At 43.2% G+C, this 22,951-nt stretch overlaps 1 protein-coding gene and 1 non-coding gene across 2 annotated transcripts in view; both read left to right on the forward strand.

The window, feature by feature from the left end:
- Positions 1 to 22,951, forward strand: part of LOC145390721 (UDP-xylose and UDP-N-acetylglucosamine transporter-like) — a 144,409-nt gene that overhangs the window by 100,551 nt on the left and 20,907 nt on the right. Inside the window, exons 6-7 of the mRNA XM_080265515.1 lie at positions 1,914 to 2,074; positions 14,536 to 14,758. Coding sequence (XP_080121641.1) covers positions 1,914 to 2,074; positions 14,536 to 14,758 — 384 coding nt within the window. The remainder of the gene's footprint in view (positions 1 to 1,913; positions 2,075 to 14,535; positions 14,759 to 22,951) is intronic.
- LOC145390817 (5S ribosomal RNA) lies at positions 8,630 to 8,748 on the forward strand. The gene has a single exon (XR_013895730.1). It is a non-coding gene; the product is annotated as a 5S ribosomal RNA (ribosomal RNA).

Here is a 22,951-nt window from a genome sequence, read left to right on the forward strand (position 1 = left end):
AATACTCTCGTGGTTGACTACTGTACTTGCCATTTCACTAATTTTCCTCCTAAGTGTACCCACTTCAACTGTTAGCTCATTTATGGCTGTTTCTTTCTTGTTGACTTCCTTTCCTAATTTTTTTATTTCTTCCTTTTGCAAGTGCATCTGTTTCTTAATTTCATCAATCTCATTCTGAAAAACCATCTCCAATCCTAATTACTCTTTCAACCAGTTTGTTGTGAGTCTCCATTTCAACCAGTTCTTGGTAGAAATCATCATCCTGCTTTCTGCCTTTATCCCTTTTCTTTTCCAAATTTCCTTTAATAAAGTATGTGGTCATTTTGCAGTACTGAAAGTGCATATAGTACTTACATTCTCTGGGGCAGATTGTAGACTAAACAACGATCAGCTGATTGTGCGCATTCCTCCGCTGTTTGTTTACTCTTCTGTTTGACCAGGTCTTACTTAAAACTTCTTTTTTTTTCTTTTTTTCTTTTTATATTAGAACACCATTTAATCTAACCTTGTATAGAGCTTGACTCATATAAAGATACTTATTTAGGTAATGCCGCAGGCCAAGTTGGCCAGGTATAGAGCGGTGTCGACATGCATCTGCTCTCTCTCGGTGCCTCAGTGTGAGTGTGTGTGTGTGTGTGTGTGTGTGTGTGTGTGTGTGTGTGTGTGTGTGTGTGTGTGTGTGTGTGTGTATTTTGGGCAGCCGAAACTTCACATTCAAATCGCACCAAAATTGGCACAAAAATCACAAAAAATTCGCTGATGTGAAAAAACTTGGTCCCATCACGATTGAAAAACTTTTACTACATACAATGAGCGATCACATTCTGACCAAAAAAACGCCACTCCAGGCGCCCGGCATAGGATCTCTGTAGAATTTTTTGCCCATTGGTATAACTAAAATAAGCTACAGCAGCGCGAGAGCCCTTTGCAGGAGCAAGTGCGAGGGGCCCGAAGGGCCCACGAGCACTTGTCATTCCTATTGCCCTTCTCACAGTAGCAACATCAAAAGCCTAGGGCCAAACACTGGATCCATGACTCCGACCTTTCCAATTCCAGTCAAACTCCTCGTTCAGCAGCCAGTTATAACTCTCTCCAGGCATCTTTAATATTCTCACTGTCCACCACTGTCATTCCATCATTCTTCACGCACTGCTCACCTGTGATATCTCTGTATTCCCCTCATCATCTGCTTTGGCACCTTAAATACCACATTTTTCCTATCAGCACTGTTTAGTTTAACCAGTTAAAGTCTCTGAGACTCAGATTTTGTACTGTATACTTTCTTTCTTTCCCTACACATGGCAGCCAAGTATTCCTCTTTGTTACTGCCCCTTTTCCATTCACTGAAAAGTCTTCTTTTATGGTTTCTGCACCCTCATCCCGCCACCATATTACCTTATGTCTTGGAGTGTCCCCTTTTTTTTTTTTTTTTCACACACTGAATCAGTAACTTTCAAGAGATTGTTCTTGAGGGCTGTGCACTTATCATTAACACTTCTGTTTACAGCTCCCTGCCCACCACCCTACTCATCTTGCAATAGAAGGCATCCCTAACTGCATGGTTTTTAACTTCCATAGTTCCCTCATGGGTGCATAGGTCCACTTCTTCATCCTCTGAAATTAATAAAACTATATGATTTTTGAGTAAGCACAATAACGTAGAGGAGTAATGGACACAGTACTATGTTAACACTCTTAGATTCTCATGACTAACCCTTACTTGAGTTCATTCTTGTGATGTTAACCCAATCATAATACCCGAGATGAAATGCCAATGAGAGGATTAAAACAAGCAAATTATAAATGACAGTTTATTATTGTGTTGGTCACAGCACATCCTGTCCTTGCCTTAGTTCTTACTAACCCACTGTACTGTATTGTGTATACAACAATTATTTTTGTGTTGGCCACAGCACATCCTATCCATGCCTGGGTTCCTACTCACCCACGCCAGCATAGCAGAACATGTGGATAAGTTCAACAACTCCCCGCCTCTGCAGTCCATGGCCCCGTTACCAGTCCTGGCCAAGGTGCCAAAACTGTGGATGTTTTTGGTGGCAAATATGCTCACTCAGTATCCTTTTATTCCTTTGTCTTTTGAAACCAACAACAGATTTTTCTGTGTTACTCTTGCATCCAGATGGTTCTCTTTATTAAGAGAGAGAGAGAGAGAGAGAGTGAGAGAGAGAGAGAGAGAGAGAGAGAGAATTTGGAATTACCAATAGAAGGGTTATGTATAGCCTTCATAAACCTCTTCATCCTTATAGGGCTTGACAGAAATCATCCAGTGGATGAACATGAGTTGAATGTAGTGGAGGATGTAAGGTCAGTGAATTTAGAGCAAATGGATTTAGGAAATATGTGGGATGCATAAAGGTGCCTGGTAGTTAAGTGGGTAATTAAGGTGCTCCAATAGGATTGAGCTTGTATAGGTTTATATCCAAGGCATGGTTGGGGTTTATTGCTTACGTAATGCCACTCAGGGATGAATGAGGCTGGTCACTCTTATCTTAAATGTCAGGACCAACTTGCCTAGCCCCGGGCTCCTACGCTCCTCATGGGGTAATGTAGGATTGGATGATGAATGGATGGATGGATGGCATAAATGAAATAACTGGTTGGATTGCCAAGACTGTTTGGTATTTAAAAGGGTATTAACTTATGGGGAAGGTACTTCTTGGTGGGATGTGGTGGTTGAAAAAAACAATGGAAAAAAAATATATAGAATTTTAGTATTCAGGGAGGATGCGTTAGAAGAGTTATATTGAAAGGAAGATTGGTATTATTTTACAAGTGGACAATACGCAGTTCAGGAATTTTAGCACCATTAACGTATAGTATAATTCCTAAGGATCATAATGAACCCCATAACCCCATTCGGAAATTGATACTTTCAGAAATAATGAATTTAATTTAATATTCCCACAAAACCTATCTTAGATCTTCACTCAGCCACTCCTGGTAAAAATTGCATGCGTTCGTACGTATGTTTCTCTTCCCTTCGACTGCGCATGCGTCTTGTAGGTCTGTATCACCCACTCAGGCCTGCTTTAGGTTACGTGATGGTATGCTACCACTGAATTTCAAGTGCGGTCTTTGATTCATTCTGGATGGGAAATTCAAATCTCTCGCTATGGTCTCTGAAGAAGAAAGACGTGCTGTGTGTCCTGGATGTGATATTGATTATTTACGAGTCATTAAGTGTTTCCACTCAGAATCTGAGGAGGCTATCGAGTTTCTTAGAAGACACAGTGTATTACCTTCGGGAGTTTATTGCCCAGACTGTCAGGAACCATGTAAATTTAGAAAAGACAGACATCAGTGGTACTGTGGTTTGTACAAAAAGTACGCAAAAATCAAGAAATGGGTACAGTGTAGTTTTTGTGTTTCTGACAACAAAGGAACTTTTCTGGACAACACACACCTTCTGGCTTAGCAAATTATATTGTTCATAAACCACTGGATTCAAAGATTCTGGAACCAAGACATTATTGCCAGATGACCCTCATCCTGGACAATCGTATCTCTAGGGTAAGCATTCCCCTAGGATAGGTTAGGTATGTTGGGTTAGGTTTGGTTAGGTTTAGTGTGTTTGCTGAGGTTACGTTACGTATTCCCCTAGGATAGGTTAGGTACGTCGGGTTAGGTTTTTTTTTTTTTTCTTTTTTTTTTATGCGAGGAAGAAGGAACCAAAGGCCATGAGCCCCCAGTAACAGTTCCCTCCAAGAGAAAAACAAAATACAATATAGAGCCAAATTCAAGATCCGATCATTTTGAGATGCCTGGACACACTGCGTTTGAAAGACTGGAGATCATAGGCAGCAGGAAATACAGACAGAGGGAGACAGTTCCAGAGCTGACCTGTTGCATAAATGAAAGACTGGGAGTAACAGTTAACTTTGCATTAGAGAGTTGGACAGAAAAAGGATGAGAGTTTGCTGCCAGACGGGTGCTACGCGCCCGTCATAGAGGTGGAGGAATGCAAGCAGACAGTTCAGAGGAGCAGTGACCATTAAAGTAGCGATAGAAAAGAGATAAAGATGCAACAGTGCGGCGAAGAGACAGAGGTTGAAGGGAGTCAGTAAGAGGAGGAGAGTTAATGAGACGAAAAGCCTTTGACTCCACCCTATTGAGAAGAGCTGTATATGGGGAGCCTCCCCACACATGAGAGTTGTACTCCACACAGGGGCGGATAAAACCCCTGTATAGAGTCAACAATTGCGCAGGGGTAAAGAAAGAGCGGAGTCGGCTTAGCACACCCAATCTCTTGGAAGCAGATTTTACAAGAGATGTAATATGATCTTTCCAAGATAAGTCCCGAGTAAATGACACCCCAAGCATGTTCAAGGATGATGCAGGATTAAGCTGAATATTATTAAACATTAGTGGGTATACCTGTGGAAGATTTTGTCGGGTTGATAGGTGTAAGAACTGAGTCTTAGATGCATTAAAGACAACCATATTATTTTTACCCCAGTCAGAGATACGAGCCAAGTCAGACATTAGGTGTGCCATAGCCTCATCCCTTGTTTCTTGAAGTAACTGTTGAGATGGGTGTCACGGGGTTTTTATAATAACACAGTAATTTTTAAATATAAATGGTTAAATATTATTTAAATTGATATTAATATTCAATAATATTGAAGAGCAGAGACAATGATTGTCTTGCTACATCAAGCAACGATTACTTTACGCTGACTTGCTAGGATTCTCAAGAACGAGAATTTATAAACTTTCTCAACAGTACACAGCAGAGACTAATTACTCACAATTGCTGAATTACTGTACTGTTAGCCTCTGGAAAAAGTTACATCACCCCTGACAATAAATAACTAATACTAATAATAATAACATCAGGTTCTTGCAGATGCATTAACTCCTGACACAACGGATTTTAAGTTAATACAACAAGACTGGTCTAAGTACCAGTTATGAAAGCAAAAGTTTATGCAAGCTAGGAGCTATATGGAAAATAAGCTTAATTATGGAGAAATGAAACAAGAGTTTACTTACATTAAGCTCAAGAAAGGAACTGTTAAATTTATTAATCACAAAAAATAAATTTAACGTTACAATTCAAATCAAATTAAATGAGACGCACTCACTCACTCGCACAAAAGCTAAATACTTACGCCTAGGAAAAACACCTTAACTAAACTCTTATGACTACAAAATACAAAAAGGAAATACTAGTCAATGAATGCTGCGTATCACCTAAGCTGAACTAGGATGGAAGTACTGAAGAACTGTGGAGTTTGGGTACTAGCTGACCTCACACTGCGGGCACAGGACCTCTCTCTGTCGCAGCAACAACTGGACTGAATTCAAATACATTGTATGGGCAGGACGCAAGGCGTGGCTAACGGTTGAGGGAAGCAGAGGCGAACGATAAAGAAACAATTGTATCGCTCAGTAGCGCACTTAGTGACGTGCATTAAATCGGTCACTTTTGAAAGTGACGAATGTTTTGAAAAGTATACTCCGAAAGGGAGGGAGAAACGGTTAGCTGAGTGATACACAGTGCGTTTTCCACTAATAGTTCGTGGCTTCTCACTAAAGGGAAATGTCGCGAATTGATTCGTGACAATGGGCGTTGCGGGAACCAAATGGAAAGGTGAAGGGTGGAGTCATCAGCATATGAGTGGATAGGGTTAGATGTATAGCTTAGAAGATCATTGATGAATAAAAGGAAGAGAGTTGGTGATAGGACAGAGCCCTGAGGAACACCACTGTTGATAGATCTAGGAGAAGAACGATGGCCGTCTACAACAGCGGCTATAGAACGACCAGAAAGGAAGCTAGCGATGAAGGCACAGATAGAAGGATAGAAACCGTAGGAGGGCAGTTTGGAAATTAAAGATTTATGCCAGACTCGATCGAAAGCCTTTGAGATGTCAAGTGCAATGGCAAAGCTTTCGCCAAAGTCCCGAAAGGAGGATGACCAGGAGTCTGAAAGGTAGGTGAGAAGATCGCCAGTGGAGCGTCCCTGACGGAACCCATACTGACGATCGGAAAGAAGGTTGTGATAGGAAAGATGCCTTAAAATTTTTCTATTAAGAATTGACTCGAAAACTTTTGAAATACAGGACGTTAAAGCAATTGGACGATAGTTGGAGGGTTGGGAGTGGTCACCCTTCTTTTTGGGACTGGCTGAAGGAGAGCAAACTTCCAGCAAGAAGGAAAGGTACAAGTTGACAGACAAAGACGAAAGAGTTTGCCTAGGCAGGGTGTAAGCACAGAAGCACAGTTCTTGAGAACAACAGGAGGGACCCCATCTGGCCCATATGCCTTGTTAGTACTGAGGCCAATGATGGCAGAAAATACATCAACTGAAGAAATTTTAATGTCAGCCATGAGGAAGTCAGAGGGGGGAAGTGATGGAGGAACAGCACCGGAATCGTCTAAGGTAGAATTGGAGGAGAAAGTCTGTGCGAAGAGATCTGCTTTATCAGTAGAAGAAATAGCTACAGAACCATCAGAGTAGAAAAGAGGAGGGAAGGATGATGAGGTAAAGTTGTTAGAAAGATTTTTGGCAAGATGCCAGAAGGAGCGGGAAGAATTCGAGTTGGAGAGTTGAGAGCATTTAGTATGGATGAAATTATTTTTAGTAGAGCGAAGAACAGACTTAGCACGATTCCGGGCAGAAACGTAAAGATGATGTGATTCAGGGGTGGGTTGGCTCCGGTACCTTTTGTAGGCCCTCTCCTTGTTGCGGACAGCATTAGAACAAGTGTGATTAAACCAAGGCTTTCTTGCGTTAGTCAAAGGATATGAGAAAGGAATGTATGCTTCCATGCCCGAGAGAATAACCTCCGTAATGCGCAAGGCACACTTAGATGGCTCACGGCCATGGAAGCAATAATTATTCCATGGAAAATCAAAGAAGTACTGCCTGAGGGCCTCCCAGTCTGCGGCTCCAAAATGCCACAGACGACGTTTCCCTGGAGGGTCCACAGGCCGTACCGGAGTGATAGGACAGGTTAAGGTAATAAGGTTGTGATCGGAGGAGCCCAACGGAGAGAAAAGATTAACAGAGTAAGCAGAAGGATTAGTTGTGAGGAAGAGGTCAAGTATGTTGGAGCTCTCTCCAAGGCGGTCAGGGATACGGGTAGGGTGCTGTACAAGCTGCTCTAGGTCATTAAGGATAGAAAAGATGTAGGCTTGTTCACCAGGTGGATCCGTGAAAGGAGAGGAGAGCCAAAGGTGGTGGTGAACATTGAAATCTCCAAGAATGGAGATTTCAGAGAAAGGAGAAATGGATAGAAGGTGTTCCATCGTAGAAGTAAGATAGTCGAAGAATTTTTGATAGTCAGTAGAATTAGGGGATAAGTAAACAGCACAGATATATTTAGTCAGAGAATGACAGGAAAGCCGAAGCCAGAGTGTGGAGAATTCAGAAGAATCAAGTTCAGGAACACGAGAGCAAGATAAGTCGTTGCGTATATATACACAACAGCCACCTTTGGCTTTGAAATGAGTATAGAGAAAGTAGGAGGATACAGAAAAGGGTTTGCTGTCAGTTGCCTCAGACAGCTGAGTCTCCGTTAGAAAAAGAAGGTGAGGTTTAGAGGAGGAGAGGTGGTGTTCAACAGAGCGAAAGTTAGAGGAAAGGCCGCGAATGTTGCAGAAATGAAGAAGAAGAGAGTCAGACAGAGGTTCCAGGCACCTTGAGTCGTCACCGGGAGAGGGGCAGATGGTGGGGGCATTTATGGTCCCCCCCCCCGGGGACTCCAAGGCTTGATAAAACGATGCCATTTTTGGTAAATTTTGAATAGGAAGTGTAGTGTGTACTGTGCATGTAGTTTGGTGAAGATAGTTAGAGAAATTTGTACTGGAGAGTATGCTGGCCTACTCTCTGTGTAACTGAGACACTGAAAAAGTTCAGCAAAGGGGGATGGTCAGGAACTAGTCCTGAGGGCTGATCAAACGGGAGCTCCAGCACTCCCTGTCATCAGCTTTCCATCCACCTCGGGAGTACTGCCCTGCTCGACTGGTGCTACAGGTTTAGTGTGTTTGGTGAGGTTACATTAACATATTCCCCTAGGATAGGTTAGGTATGTCGGGTTAGGTTTGGTTAGGTTTAGTGTGTTTGCTGAGGTTACATTAACGTATTCCCCTAGGATAGGTTAGGTATGTTGGGTTAGGTTTAATGTGTTTGGTGAGGTTACGTTAACTTATTCCCCAAGGATAGGCTAGGTATGTTGGGTTAGGTTTGGTTAGGTTTAGTGTGTTTGGTAAGGTTACGTTATGTACTCCCCTAGGATAGGTTAGGTATGCTGGGTTAGGTTTGGTTAGTTTTATTGTGTTTGGTGAGGTTACATTAAGTCTGTTTCGTTTGCTTTGGTCTGTTCGGTTATGTTAACTGGTGGTGCAGTATATTTTTCTGGTGGTTTTTGATGCAAGTTCAGTTGTTTTTTACTTCCTTTTTTTCGGAAAATGCTTGATTTCACCTACATGTCCAATCAAAGTTCATGATTGGAAAAGAGGGAAAATGAGGCATTTTCAACAAAAATGAAGGTCAGAAACATTCGAATTGCATCAAAAACTGCCAGAAAAATATATTGCACTACCTGGGGGGTGTATTGTCCACTTGTAAAAATTTACTGGGGGATTTATATTGAAAGTATGAAATGACGGCCATACCACGTTGAGTACACCGCTTCCCGTCCGATCAGCGAAGTTAAGCAATGTTGGGTCTGGTTAGTACTTGGATGGGTGACCGCCTGGGAACACCAGATGCTGTTGGCATCCCTACGTGTCAAGTGGGGTTGGTGGAGGATTAGTGCCCCTCCCTGTAAAACATTTAACTCTAAGCCCTTGGCCACCCCATTTGGGATACATGGCGTCTGGCAATGGATGGATGGATGGATGAAATGAATAAGTAGAGCCTGGATTTTTGAAGTTTTAGTGATGTGTGAATGATCATGTGGCCTCATCATGATGTTTGGTAATCCACTCACTCCTCACCCCCCCCCCCCCCCTTTTTTTTTTTTTTTTTTTTTTTTTTTTTTTTCCTGCCATACCTCAACATTTTAGGTGGAAATATGTATTTAGATGATGAGAGTGATGATGGTGTATACAGTACTGTATTTATCAACATATTGCCATCTTCAGGTAAGTAATATGGATGTTAGAAGGTAAAGCATATTGTGAACCGTGAATACCCATAGCATTGGGAAGAATAGGATCCTTGTCTGAATTAATGGTTCTCTTGTTATACAGTATAATAGTTCACATTTATCATTCATCTCTGCTGTAGTACCAACATAAAACATAACTCATAAACTGTCCACTGTGGCCCTGCTTGAATGGATTCCCTCACACCACAGCACAATAGGAGCATTCGTGTGAAAAGGAAAATCTGCCAGACATCCCCAGAAACTGTCTCGTTTTCATTTCTGTGGGCTAATGGGGTCTTAGTTAAATTTCAGTGTTATTTTTCTGATTGATAATTACAATATTGGTTAAACAGATACCTTTAAAAAATGTAAATCACTCTTAAGCTATTTCACCCAAAATATTGACTATAAAATAATATATTTGTACAGTAAAATCTCAGATTTTGTTGGACATATGTAACAAAAAACTGCATCTAAATTCAAAACATTGAAATTTACTCTGAACTTCTTATGGGAAAAATCAATTTGGGTCCAGGGCCTCCCAACTTCACTACGTAAGATCATGATTTTTTGCCCACACTCCCTGTAAACTTTATGAACTATAAATGTGGTTAAGTAACTGTAGTTCTGCACTGTATTGCCATACTGTACTGTAGTGTAGAATACAGCCAAATTTGTTACAGTTTGTCAGTATCCTGTCACAGTTTTTATTACAGTAGTTACAGCACACTGTACAGTACAGTACTAACCTTAGGTTATGGAATATTATCACAAGGCTGGCTGGTGTTGGTGGTGTGTGGCAGAGGTGGACCACTTAGTTTAAGTAGCCTCCTCTGTGGAGGTATCAACCCAAGTTCCTCAAAATGAAAATCATCCTTGAGTATCTGGACATCTGCAGTGTCAACATCTTCCTAACCTTCTTGGATGGTTATATCTTGCAACACCCTAGTAATTGGCCTGAATAAGGTGATGATCTTTGACTGTTTCTGCTTATGAAACCCGTGACAGCATCGAAATTTGCAATTTTGCATCGAAAAGTGAGGTAGGCAGACCACTCCAAAATGCATCTAAATTCAAATCATCGAATTCTAAACTGTCAAAATTTGAGATTTTACTGTATATTTTTCCCTAAGAAGATTAGTACAATATTTGCCCAAAAGACAGTTTTTGGACTTGTAAGAAGTAAAATAGGCGTATGAATATTGACATTTGTATATAATCTGACTTGTACACAAAATGGCACATATGGTCTATCCACAGTTTAGTATTTATTAAACTCTAAAATGTTAGGGTGTACCGAAGCTTAGCGCTGCCAGACGTACGAAGCAAGCATGGTGATGGGATAGATCAACCAGTGAAGACAGACGGCTGTTTCTGTTTCCTCGGAAAACTTGTTTTACCGGAGGCAACATATAAATATCGACATGCTTTCTTGAAGTAAATTAAGTTTTATTCTTACTCATAGGGAGTTTAATTTGTTAGTATAAATTATAACTAATTTCTGTTATTGGATAAAGATATACATATATATTTCTATGCATGCATAAACCAGGCTGCAACCACTGTGGTTGTTGAATGAGGGGTTTCACTGGGACAGGGAAGGTTTGGAGCCAGCACATCCAGTGTTTTGCACTCGGCCTTTGATTGATGCTGCTACTGTGAGTGAGGCAGTAGGCAGGATGCAGGTGGGGAAGGCAGCAGGTGTGTCTGGATTGACTGCCGAAATGTTGAAGGCCTTAGGAGATACAGGAGTGAGGTTAGTCACTGACCTGATAAATATGATTATATATGAGTGTGTTGTCTCAGATGATTGGTTGAGGAGTATAATTATAAATGTGTACAAAGGGAAGGATGATGCCCTGGAAAGAGGAAATTATAGAGGTATAAAAGTTTTAGATCAGATAATGAAGGTAATGGAGAGAGTTCTAGAAGGTATGATTAGAGAAAGAATGAATATTTATGAGATGCAGTTTGGGTTTATGCCAGGCAGAGGGACCACTGATGCCATATTCATTGTTAGACAGCTTCAGGAAAAATTTATTGGGAAGAAAAGGGATCTGTATTTTGTTTTTGTTGATTTGGAAAATGCCTCTGACAGAGTCCCTAGAGAAGTGGTGAAGTGGGCAATGAGCAAGCTTGGCTTGGAGGAGTGGCTGGTTAGGGTGGTTATGGCCATATAATGTGGGTGCTCACACCCAGGTGAGAGTGAATGGAGATTTGAGTGATGAGTTTTCTGTGAATGTTGGTGTGCATCAGAGGTCAGTTTTGAGTCCCGTGTTGTTTATCATGGTACTTGAAGCCCTCTCACGTGGCCTCAGAAACGGACTCCCATGGGAGATGTTGTATGCTGATGATTTGGTGTTGATTGCAGAGAATGAAAGGGAGGCAGAAGAAAGATTTAGGAAGTGGGGAGATGGTATCGGGCACAAGGGCTTAAGGGTAAATGCAGATAAAACAAAAGTGCTGTTATCTGGAGTTGGTGGCGGTACAGTCAGAGAAGAGATGTAGTGGTATTAGAGGTAGGTGATTTTATGTGTGCGGCATGTTGGGGAGAGCAGGTGGAGATTGTCAAGCGTGAAAGGATTGAACTTGCTGGTGAATCTCTTGAGTGTGTGGAAGAGTTTTGTTATTTGGGAGACATGTTATGTGCTGGAGGTGGGGCTGGAGCTAGCTCTGTGGCTAGGGTGAGAGGTGTTGGAAGAAGTTCAGGGAGCTGTTGCCTCTCCTGACATTGAGAGGACTTTCCCTATGTGCTAAGGGGTCTTTGTTTGCAGCATGTGTTAGGAGTGTGATGCTGTATTGTAGTGAGACCTGGACAGTAAAGGAAGAGGATATTCGCAGGCTTAGACGTACAGAAATGACACTGATTAGGTGGATGTGCAGTGCGTCCTTGCGTGCAGGGCCTGGGGGGGCTGGGTTTAAGAGGGAAGAATTGAGAGGTAGGATGGGACTGGAGTGCATTGGTGTTGTGATGAGGAGAGGTAGATTGAGATGGTTTGGACATGTGGAGAGGATGGAGGATGATAATTGGGTGCAGGTGAGAACTGTTAATACTGGGGGTGGGGTTGTGAGGAGTAGACCAAAAAAGATGTGGGATGAGGTCATTAAGTGTGACCTCAGGGTTAAGGGACTGAACAGGGAGGCTGCCAGGGATCGTGTAGCATGGAGAGCCGCCATTAGGTGACCAAGACCGACGCATGCAAGCGTGTTGGAGCCTTCAAAAACAAAACGAATTGTGTTCATGCTGCATTGACACAATACTGTTTTAAAGAGAAGAAATAGAAAATTTATGTATATTTACAATAAGTAAGATGCATGAAAAAGGACATTCAATTATTGCCCGACATGTGATTTTTTTTCCATCTGCAAAATTAAAATATAGGTGACATCTGGCATTTCTCCAGGCACCCGAACACTCCTATTGCCAACCTTACAACTACCGCAAATTCACTTAGGACCTCCCCCCACAAGGTATTAAAAAACACAGAAATCATAGTGTAACACAATGTTTGTTCATGAAATGCCATTCATTAATATGAAATCATGTTTCCCTTGTTTTTCAGGGCCAGATGGAAGCTTTTTGGCATGGAATCACTTAGATATCTAAAGTAATCTAAGGACATTTCTTTGCACCAAACATTTATCAGTTCAGTCTTGTGGTTGTCCAGATTGGGTGACTGCTTCTTTGTCATGATTTTCTTCATCTTTGCCCAGCAGTTTTCTATCGGATGTGGATCCGGACTGTTGCCAGGTCAGTCGAGGACCTTAATCCAGTTATCCTGAAGCCATTTTTTCACCTTTCTTGACGTGTGACATGGAGCTGAATGGTGCATGAAAAAGTCACACCCATGAATAGCAAAACAGTTTAACAAGTGATCTTTCAAAACTTGAGTGTACCGGCCACCATTCATCATCAAGTTCTTAGAAAGAAAGTAGAGGCCTCCCCTTCCCATTTCACCTAAGAAACACCCCCATACCATTACTGGTTGTGGGTACTTAACAGTCGGCACCGTGTAAGCAGGGTCATATCGACTACGGGAGGCAGAGCCACGAACCGTGGCAGAACGCACCTGGAACACTTGAAATGTGCTTTCATCGAAACACAACTTTTCTCCACTCATCTGATGTCCAGTGTGCATACTTCTTGGCAAACTGAATGCATTGCTTCTTCATGTGGTCAGTGAGAAGCGGTTTCTTGGCTGTGGCGCAGCTTGGCAAACCCAGCTCCTTCTGCAAGCGGTGTTGGATAGTTTGAACTGAGACATCTTGTAACAGCTGGGGATGCATTCTCTTCAATTCTACTGATGTCAGTCGAGGATTCTTGATTACTTCCCTCTTCAGAAGCGTATCTGTACCTCTGGAAGTCATCCTTTTCTTTCCACCGCATGCTTGTTGCCTGGTACATTAGGTGGCGGGCTGCGCGGTGCAGCAAGAATCTTCATGACGGTTGACTTTGTGCGTCCAGTATGTTCACAAATCGTGTTGATAGGGACATTATCCTTCCTCCATGCAATGATACGGACCCTCTCATCCCTTGAGCAGTACTTTCCAGGCATGACAACTCGACTCTAGGAAAATAACAGGGCAAACAGTAATGCATATGAAAAAAGAGGGATGTGCAAGCTCGGAGCGATGGGAACATATACTCCCACTCTCGCTTCTGGGCAAGCCCTGACATGCTGAGTGTTTCACCACCTCCTGCCAATACCAGAGGAGGTGCCAGTTACTTCTTGCCCAAAAAATTAACTTGTTTGAGGTGGAAGCACAAAGCAAGGACAGACAACTCTCCCATAGCAATCTGTGTGTAGGTCCTAATTCAGTTTGCGGTGGAGGTATGTACCTTGATCTTTTAACACAGATCAGACAGACTATTAATATAACCTCAGCTAAATTTCTCTAGTAGTACAGTACATGGTTTAAGTGGCCCATTTCGTGCAGTCCTCTTGGTTTGAGTCCGGGTGATCCTGGAGCCAGAAAAACAACAGCAGCAACAAATGGTTAGAAAAAGAGTTTGATGTCCAAAGGAATGTGGATTTGATTGCAGGTTGAGTCAGAGAGCAGTTGATAATTTGGATTTCATTTCCTGATCTTCCCTGAGACTGTCACAAAAATACCCTTGGTAACACCAACACACAAACCTTTTGTCAGCCAGCCCTAGCATGTCGTCAGTTTGGTAATTAGTTATTAGTGCTGAGATGGTGACTTGTGAAGGAGTATTGCACAAAGGACTACAGAGCCTGTGGAAAGAACAGTCAGATCTGTGTTGAGAGCTACATACATAAACAAAAATATAAAAAAGAAAGAACAAAGTCATGGTAATGCCTTCTGATATTTGTGTTACAGACTTATGATTATTTCTTCAGTGCTTTTGTCTCCCAGAGTGTCTTGTGGCTTCCTTAACTTGCATCTTGCCCAGGTACGTGTGCATCAGCTCGGTGTTCTCCCTCACCACTCACTGCTCCTCCCTGACGGTCACCCTGGTGCTCACCCTGCGCAAGTTCCTCTCCCTGATCTTTTCCATTATCTACTTCAGGAACCCCTTTACCCTCTGCCACTGGCTTAGCACTGTCTTGGTATTTACTGGCACTTTGCTCTTCTCGGATGTTCCCAGGAAGCTTTTGGAGGGGGCGGAGAGAAGGGTAGAAAATATGGAGGCAGGGAGAGAGAAGTCAAGGAGGGAGGAAAGGAGAGAAACAGAAAAAAAAGAGGAAAATGCAAGAGAGCAGGACAGGGAAGATCTAACAGAGAGAGGGAAAGATACTGATCTGAAAATGGATCATGAGGATGCTATGAATATGAGGGTGAGGAATATTAGGAGGGAAAAAATGTGGGATAATAGGAAAGAGGAGAAAAAGAGGGAGGGATGGAGAGATGAGGAAAAGTGGGAGATAGAGAGAGAGGTTGAAGAGATGGAGGGAAATAGAGAGGGAGGTAGAAATGAAGAAATCAAGGAGAAAGAAACTTAACCATTTTGTACTAGTTATGTCATTCATGTTTATATTCTTATTGCTACCAGATGACTTTATTCAGCTCAGGACACCATTTTAAACTGATATTGTTAGATGTAACCTTCATTAATCCTTTCACGACCAAATGACTCTCCCTGAAGCTGAAAAGAATTATCCGGTACCAGACATCATCATACTGAAGAGATTGACCTTCTGTTGGACTTAACATTCCGTTGGACTTAAGACATTCCATTATGTCCTTGGTGCTCTCAACTTTTTCATATATATGTATGTATATATATCTATATATATATATATATATATATATATATATTCACTAGTATATTTATTTATTTAATTATTTATATTGTGGTAGGTGGGGGCGCTCAACATCCACTCACTCAATGTAGTGCTGTTATGCGTGTCTGCCCTTTCTCCTCTTCCGTCCTTCCTTTTCTGTCTTTCCTTCCATCATTCTTTCCCCTTCCTTATGCCTGCGGGTGACTTTACACTCCCTCTTCTGTGTTTCTTTCCTTCATTCTTTCCGCTTCCCTCTGTCTAAGGGTGACTCTACACTGAGTGACAAGCCAAATGGTTTCCTGTACACCAGGAAACCATTTACAGTACTATGCTGGGTGGTAACTGTATAACTACATTATGGCACCTGGTGGTTTACTGAGTAATTAAGGCACTCTACTTGGATTGAGCTGGTGCAGGTTTATATCCAAGGGGTGCTTGCTCACGTAATTCCACTCAGGGATGAATGAGGCTGGTCACTGTCGTCTTAAATGTCAGGACCAACTTGCCTAGCCCTGGGCTCCTACGCTCCTCATGGGACAACATAGGATTGGATGATGGATGGATGGATGGATTATTTATTTATACTGTATATACATGCATACACACACACACACACACACACACATACACACATATATATATATTTATACACACAGTGCTCTCTCCTATAACACGGGTAATGTAGACTGGCCACAAGCCACGGTATACTTTTCTGCGTTATACATTCCTTATGTTTACATTATAAAGGGCTAACCAAGTCTGGACATTTTTCAAAGTCACTCTTTTCACCCCAAATCCCACCCAAACCCTCCTAGAAACACCCTACTGACATTCACTTTGGTACTCATAGACAGGAAGTTATTAAGAATACATAAGATAGATTCTTAGACATTACAGTAACCCCCCTAAATTAGCAAGGGTTACGTTCCAAACCCCCTTACTAATTCTTAAAATTCGCTCATTCATGATGCCTTTCTGAAAATGACATTTACTGGTAACTGAGTAGCCTCTGAACCACTGATACTGTAATGCATTGCATTACCCATAAAAAAATGTTTCTTGTTAAATCCGTTTCGCAGTTGTTTTTAGCTGTTCAGCTGTGACAACTTGTTTGATTGTCAGAGTAATGGTGGAAGGGACTGTTCTAAGTGTTTAACTAAACCTGACCTAACCTAGTTTAACTGTACCTAATAATTTAACCATTCCTAACCTAACCTACAGTTGGGAGTTTGGGAAACGAAATCCATCTTTGAGTATGTAGAGTGAGTTTCTTCCATTGCACCATAAACAATCATAGGTATTGCTTAATGGTTTAACCCCTCAATGGCCATGTGTTCAAAAATTTGCATGCACCCATTACCGACCCTGGAACGATTTTTTAAGTTCTAAAATCAGTTTATTTTCTTTACCCCTAAAGACCGTAAATCTCCCATCCCTCCTATCCCGAGATCTGCAAAAGGGTCTGATTTTGTAACTTTCACCAAGATAAAATTTTTTCTTACAGATTTCAAGAGCTTGAACTTACACATCTGAAAATCTCTATTTCACTCTCATATGAATTATGGTTACTGCAGTATCAGCTGTCAAAGAACGTCAAAAATAAAAATTGTTACCCCACGTGTATAGAGTGAGAGAGAGAGAAAAAAAATTGCACCAAAGTAAATTCTGGTCTTATAGATTTGAAGAACTTGCTTTTACAAACCAGAAAATGTATATTTCACTCTCATATGTCTAGTGGATACTACACAATCAACCTCAAAAAAAAAAAAAAAAAAAAAAAAGGCAATCCTCACCATGACCGAGAATGAGATGACCTTGAGAAATAAGGGGAATAAGGAGGTAGAGGGAGTGTGAGGGGAGCATCAAGGGGATGGGGGGGAAGGAGGGAATTATGTCTGCCACACACACTCAGTATGGTCTAGATGAGGTATGGGGGGGTAGTTTGGGTGGGAGGGGACACAGAAGGCAGATTCCAATGGGGCAAAGGGAGGTGGAGAGATGGCCTGGGGAGGGAGAGGTCCCCACACCCGGGAAGGGGACCGGATCATGCCTCCCACCACCCGATCTTAGTTCCCATTGGCTAGGTCCGATATATGTCATAAAAGAGGCCTACTGCCAGTTTTTGGTAGCCTCTGTACCATCAACAGCCGTAGGATTGTATGTGACATTTTCCATAACTGTCGCTCGACAGCCATAGGTCTTTTAGGAGTTAAAGATGTGGAGATAATCATGTGGTGCACCTCGCGATGTGTTTTTTAGCTTCCTAAACCCATCTTGTGATTCTCTATGATTCATGGAAGAATTCATAAAATTACGATGCATGTGCCATATGGGCGAAAATATCAGAGTAAGTGACCACCTGACTGCTTGGGATGGTAGTGTAGAGTTGTGTAAACATACCAGTGACTCTTTTTCTATCTATCTATCTATCTCTCTTTTGCCAGACGCCTCAATCCCGTTTGGGGTGGCCACAAACAAATCACCTTCAAGTCACCCTGTCCCCTGCCACTTCACTGCCCTGCTCCCAACTCACACCCCCCTCTCTCATATACCTCTCCACCCCATCCCTCCATCTCATCCTCGGCCTCCCCCTCCCTCTTCCCCCCTCCACCTCACTCACATACACTCTCTTCGTCAGTCTTTCACCCTCCATCCTCTCCACATGGCCAAACCACCTCAGTGTGTTCCTCATAACGCTTCCTATCACATCCACATCCACACCACAACGCTTCTTTATATCCTGATTCGTCAGCCTGTCTCTCCACGTGACTCCACAGGCTCCTCTTAAATAACTCATTTCCACTGCTCTCACTCTTGACTTGTGTCCTTCCAACAATGTCCAAGCTTCACTTCCGTACGTTAGAGTTGGTATCACAATACTGTCATGTAGTAACTTTTTCACTTCCATGCTCACTTCCCTGTTTCTTATCACTGCTTTCAAAGAACCAGCAACCTTTCTTCCCTGTTGTACCCTTTCAAGCACTTCACCCTCCAAACCTCCATCCTTACTCATCGCACTACCCGAGTACTTAAACACACTCACATTTTCCAATTCCTCACCATCCAACCTCGCTGTACAATCACTATTGCTAAAGGTGAATGTAGGGAAGAGTAAAGTGACTCTTTTTCCTTTCTCATAATTGTTCACAGTTATTTATAGCTTGCGCTAACTTGACATCACTGACACCGTTATTGTAAAAGGTTGTTCAATGCCAGGGGTTATTAAGGGGTTAATGGAATATATTATTGCATGCATCAATACCCTCTCATTCACACGTACACACAAAAAAGAACAAAAGAATGAGCGCTAAATGTACGTTTATCTTTCAGCAGAAGACCTTACCAATTCAATTCATATTCCTCCAGTTTATTTTCTGTATTTTTCTGACTATTTTGTAAGGAAGAAATTGCTAATTAGTGAAGTCATTAATTATGAGTTCACTAATTATGGGGTTCTATCTATCTATCTATATACCTAGGCAGCTTCCCTCCCCAAAAGGGAAGTAGCCGAGTCAGGATGACACACTTCCAATTTACTCGTCCAAACGCACACATTTATTCATATCTCAGCCCCAAGGGGAAAAGGAACAGATCCTCACCATACCATACCGTACGAGGGTCAACTGTGCAGTGCAATCAGCGACATCCGCAGCAGAGTGTGACAGCAGAGCTGTTTTACTCATGCCACATCATAATGGACCCATCCCCCTACCGACATCTGACCAGATCAGCTGATCAGACTAAATGCAGAATATCAACTCGGGGCTGCGTCACCATTTATTCATTCACAAGTTCTCTCCAATCATTCCTCTCATGCGCAGCCACCTTTCCTTGCTCAACAGACATCCTTAGAGCATCTAATGCTTTCTTCACACTGTCCATCGATCCCATTCATGGTCTTCCTCTCAGCCTTACACCTCTCACATCTTATCCAGATATATTTTTCAACGATCATTCATCATCCATTCCCTCTGTATGCCCAAACCATCACAACACTCTCTGCACAACTCAATCAGTCATCTCCCACATAACTCTAATTCTCCTTTGCACTTCATCATTTCTCACTTGATTCATACGCGTCACTCCACATATACTCCTCAGACACCTCATCTCCATTACATTCAAACTTTTCTTCTCTGCTACACCCATATTCCATGTTTCAGCCTTTTATAAGGCAGTCGATACCACCACACCCTCATACAGCCTCTCTTTACATCTGTTCTAAGCTAACGACATCTAAACACTTTTTTCGTTCTTCCCAGCATCTTTGCTACTTCGTTCAGTCTAGACTTCACTTCTACATCTATTCTTCCATCCACAGCAACATTTGACCCTAAATACTTAAAACACTTTACCTCCTCAAGCAACTCACCATTCAAAACTATATTTATCCTCCTACCATCTACCAACCTTGTACACTTCATCAATTTACTCTTATTCTCATTTACTGTCAATTTCTTCCTTTCACAAACCCTTCCAAACTCTTCTACCAACTGTCTGAATCCCTCCTCCGAATCAGCCACCAGTGCAGTATCATCCACAAACAGCAGTTGTTTCAGATTCCGCTCTCTACCGTCAGCATTTACCAGACTTAACCCCTTAAACGCGGATCGTCGCTTTTGCGACGGTCGGCCTAAAGGACATAACGGCGGATCGTCGCGTTTGCGATTTGAGTAAATTTTGAATAACCGCGGGCAAGCAGGCTCCAGCTGGTATTGTTTATCAGTACCGCCACCCTTGAGCTACGTTTAGCACACTTGATCTTTGTACTACTGACCTCGGTTGTTGCCAAGTTTCATTTTTTTTACCCACCCACGCACCGATGCGCGGCCCTCCCTCGTCGTGCGATATGGCAGCGCGCGGACGGCTCATACGTGTCAATCTGCGCCTTCCTCTCGCAAGCACTTTATGCTATTTGGAAACGCTTGTTTCCCCAGTTGTCACACTAGGATTTTTTCGCGCGGTTTGCCCCTGTTTAGCATCAGTCCACGCGAATCTTCCAAGGTGACACCATGTCGAATTCAAGCTCTTCCGAGTCTGTGCCTTCCAGCCCTCCGAAAAAGGGTTTTGTGACCTCCACCCCATTCAAAACCTTACCAGGAACTGCTAAGGGACTGAGTGACTCTGCAATAGCCAGTGAATTATTGAAAGCGTCCATGGATTATGGGAGTGACGTCGGTGTTTTGTCAAGCCTGGCAGAGTCGGACACGCAATTGAGTGCTGAGTCTGAGGTGCCAGAAGTGACTGTTTCTGTGCCAAGCACCTCAACAGGCAAGGCTCCTGTGAAAAGGGGCTTAGAATATGGAAAGGGGGCCAAGAGGAAAAGGAGTGGTGACCCCGGTTCACAGCCATTGTCCCCTACGCCACGTCACGCCACCGCCAGCCCGCCACGCACTCCCAGCCCCATTCTCTCGTCCTCCTCTTCAGCTGCCCTGTCTCCTGAGTCTTCAGAGTCACCTTCACCACCTCGGAAGGGAAGTAGATAGTCGACTTTACGTAGTAGAGGTTTCCGTAGGCCCAGTGTTCGTGGTAGTAGGGCTAGAACTTTGTCCCCTAGTGTAAGGCTAGCTCATAAGGTTACTCGCACTAGGCAACTCGCCAGTCACGCCACCGCGAGTGACCTTGAACCCTCTGATAATCTCCCCACCACCACCACCACTACACCAACACGACCTAGGACAGCCTCTGCCTCACGCACTGTCTCACCACCTGCCTCACCCACTCCCAGACGACCTGCCTCACCCCCCGCCGCCCCCAGCACCTCCCAGCCTAGGCAGGGCACTCTTGATGCCTTCGTGTGGTCAGAGGGCTCAGATTTTGTGCCGGAAGATCTGCCCTTTGATGACAGTGGGTGTGGAGTTCAGGCTGACTTCCCTGTCCAAGAGGATGATGAATGCTTGGACTACCTGTTGGCCTTCCTTGACAACGAGGTAATGGAGCAGATTTGTACCGAGACGAACAGGTACGAGGGGCAATCTGCTGCAGTTCGTGAAGGAGAAGGTGAGGCGGCAACGCCATCCACGTCGCGGATGGCAGCATGGGTGCCTCTAACGATCAGGGAACTCTTTGTATTTATTGGGTTGATGTTATTGATGCCCCACAATTGGAAACATAAGCTGGAGGAATACTGGAGTTCAGACGATCTTTGCCCCACACCAATCTTCAATAAATACATGAGCCGCGATCGTTTTAGGCAGCTCATGACTTACCTTCACTTCGCGAACAATGATGAGCCTTCCCGAACTGACCCATTATGGAAAGTGAGGGGAATCCTGAACTTGATCAAGGATAAGTTTACGAGGTTCCTGCGCCCTTTCAAGAAAGTGGTGATTGACGAGTCCTTGGTTTTGTTCAGGGGCCGTCTTCGGTTTGTGCAGTATATTCCAAGCAAACGGCACCGCTTTGGAATCAAGTTTTTCGTGCTGTGCGACTGCAAGACGGGGTTCATCTTAGACTTCGTGATTTACACCGCCAGCAATGTCGATTTGGACAAGACTGACCCCCTTGGATTCTCTGGTTCTGTGGTGAAAGGGCTGTTGGAAAAGTACTTTGGCGAGAATCATGTCCTGTATACGGACAATCACTATACAGCTCCTAAACTCGCCAAGTACCTTTCTGAACACGGCGTCGGATCCTGTGGCACTGTCAGGAGCAATAGGGCACACTACCCTGCCTTCCCCGAGGCTGAAAAATCAAAGCGGGGAGACGTGCACCTGAAGAAAACTGACAAGATGCTTGCGATCAGGTGGCATGATAAGAGAGTCGTGAATGTGCTCACCACAGTACACAAGGGGGAAATGCTGGCCACAGGGAAGGTCGACAGAAGGACTGGCGAGCCTGTGATGAAGCCTGATGCTGTCATTGACTACGACGTCAATATGCGGCTGGTGGACAAGTCTGACATGATGATCGGAGAGATAGACTGCCTGAGGAGGAATCGTCGCTGGTACAGGAAGGTGTTCTTGCACTTGATTGATATGTGCATGCTGAACGCCTTCATCCTGTATAAGATCAAGAACAGGAAGCCAGCAAACTACTCTCTCCGACGATTTTCTAAGACTTGTGTCTACCAGCTGCTTCAGCGTTATGGGCAGGTACTGGCATCAGGTCCCAAGTGCCACCCTTAGACACCTCCAGACTGCCTACAGTGTCAGGACTACCTTCAGCGACACCGCCTGGAGCCACTGCCTGCCACTGCCAAGAGGGGAAAAGCACTGAGGAGGTGTCATGTGTGCAGCCACACTCTCAGGCAGGACAGAACATTTAGGCACACCTCCTTGCAGTGCAAAGAGTGCAAAATTCCCCTCTGTGCTTACCCGTGTTTCTTTGACTACCACAGCCTGACTAGATATTGAAAATAAAGGTAAGATTCTTGGAAATAACACTGAGAGTGACAGTGATAGTAGTGTTTAGTTTTCTTTTACGTACTGACAGTGACAGTCTGATGAGTGTAAATTAGTGTATGTACTTGTAAAAGCACTGACAGTGACAGTGTTTTTTGGTGTAAATAATTGTACATAGTAATAATATAAGTATTGTGAGTGACAGTCACTCCAGTGTAAGAAGTTGAAAGCATATGTTCCT

This window comes from Coenobita brevimanus, chromosome 15 (assembly GCF_032717465.1).
Source record: "Coenobita brevimanus isolate Jiangsu-jjx chromosome 15, ASM3271746v2, whole genome shotgun sequence".
NCBI lineage: Eukaryota > Metazoa > Arthropoda > Malacostraca > Decapoda > Coenobitidae > Coenobita > Coenobita brevimanus.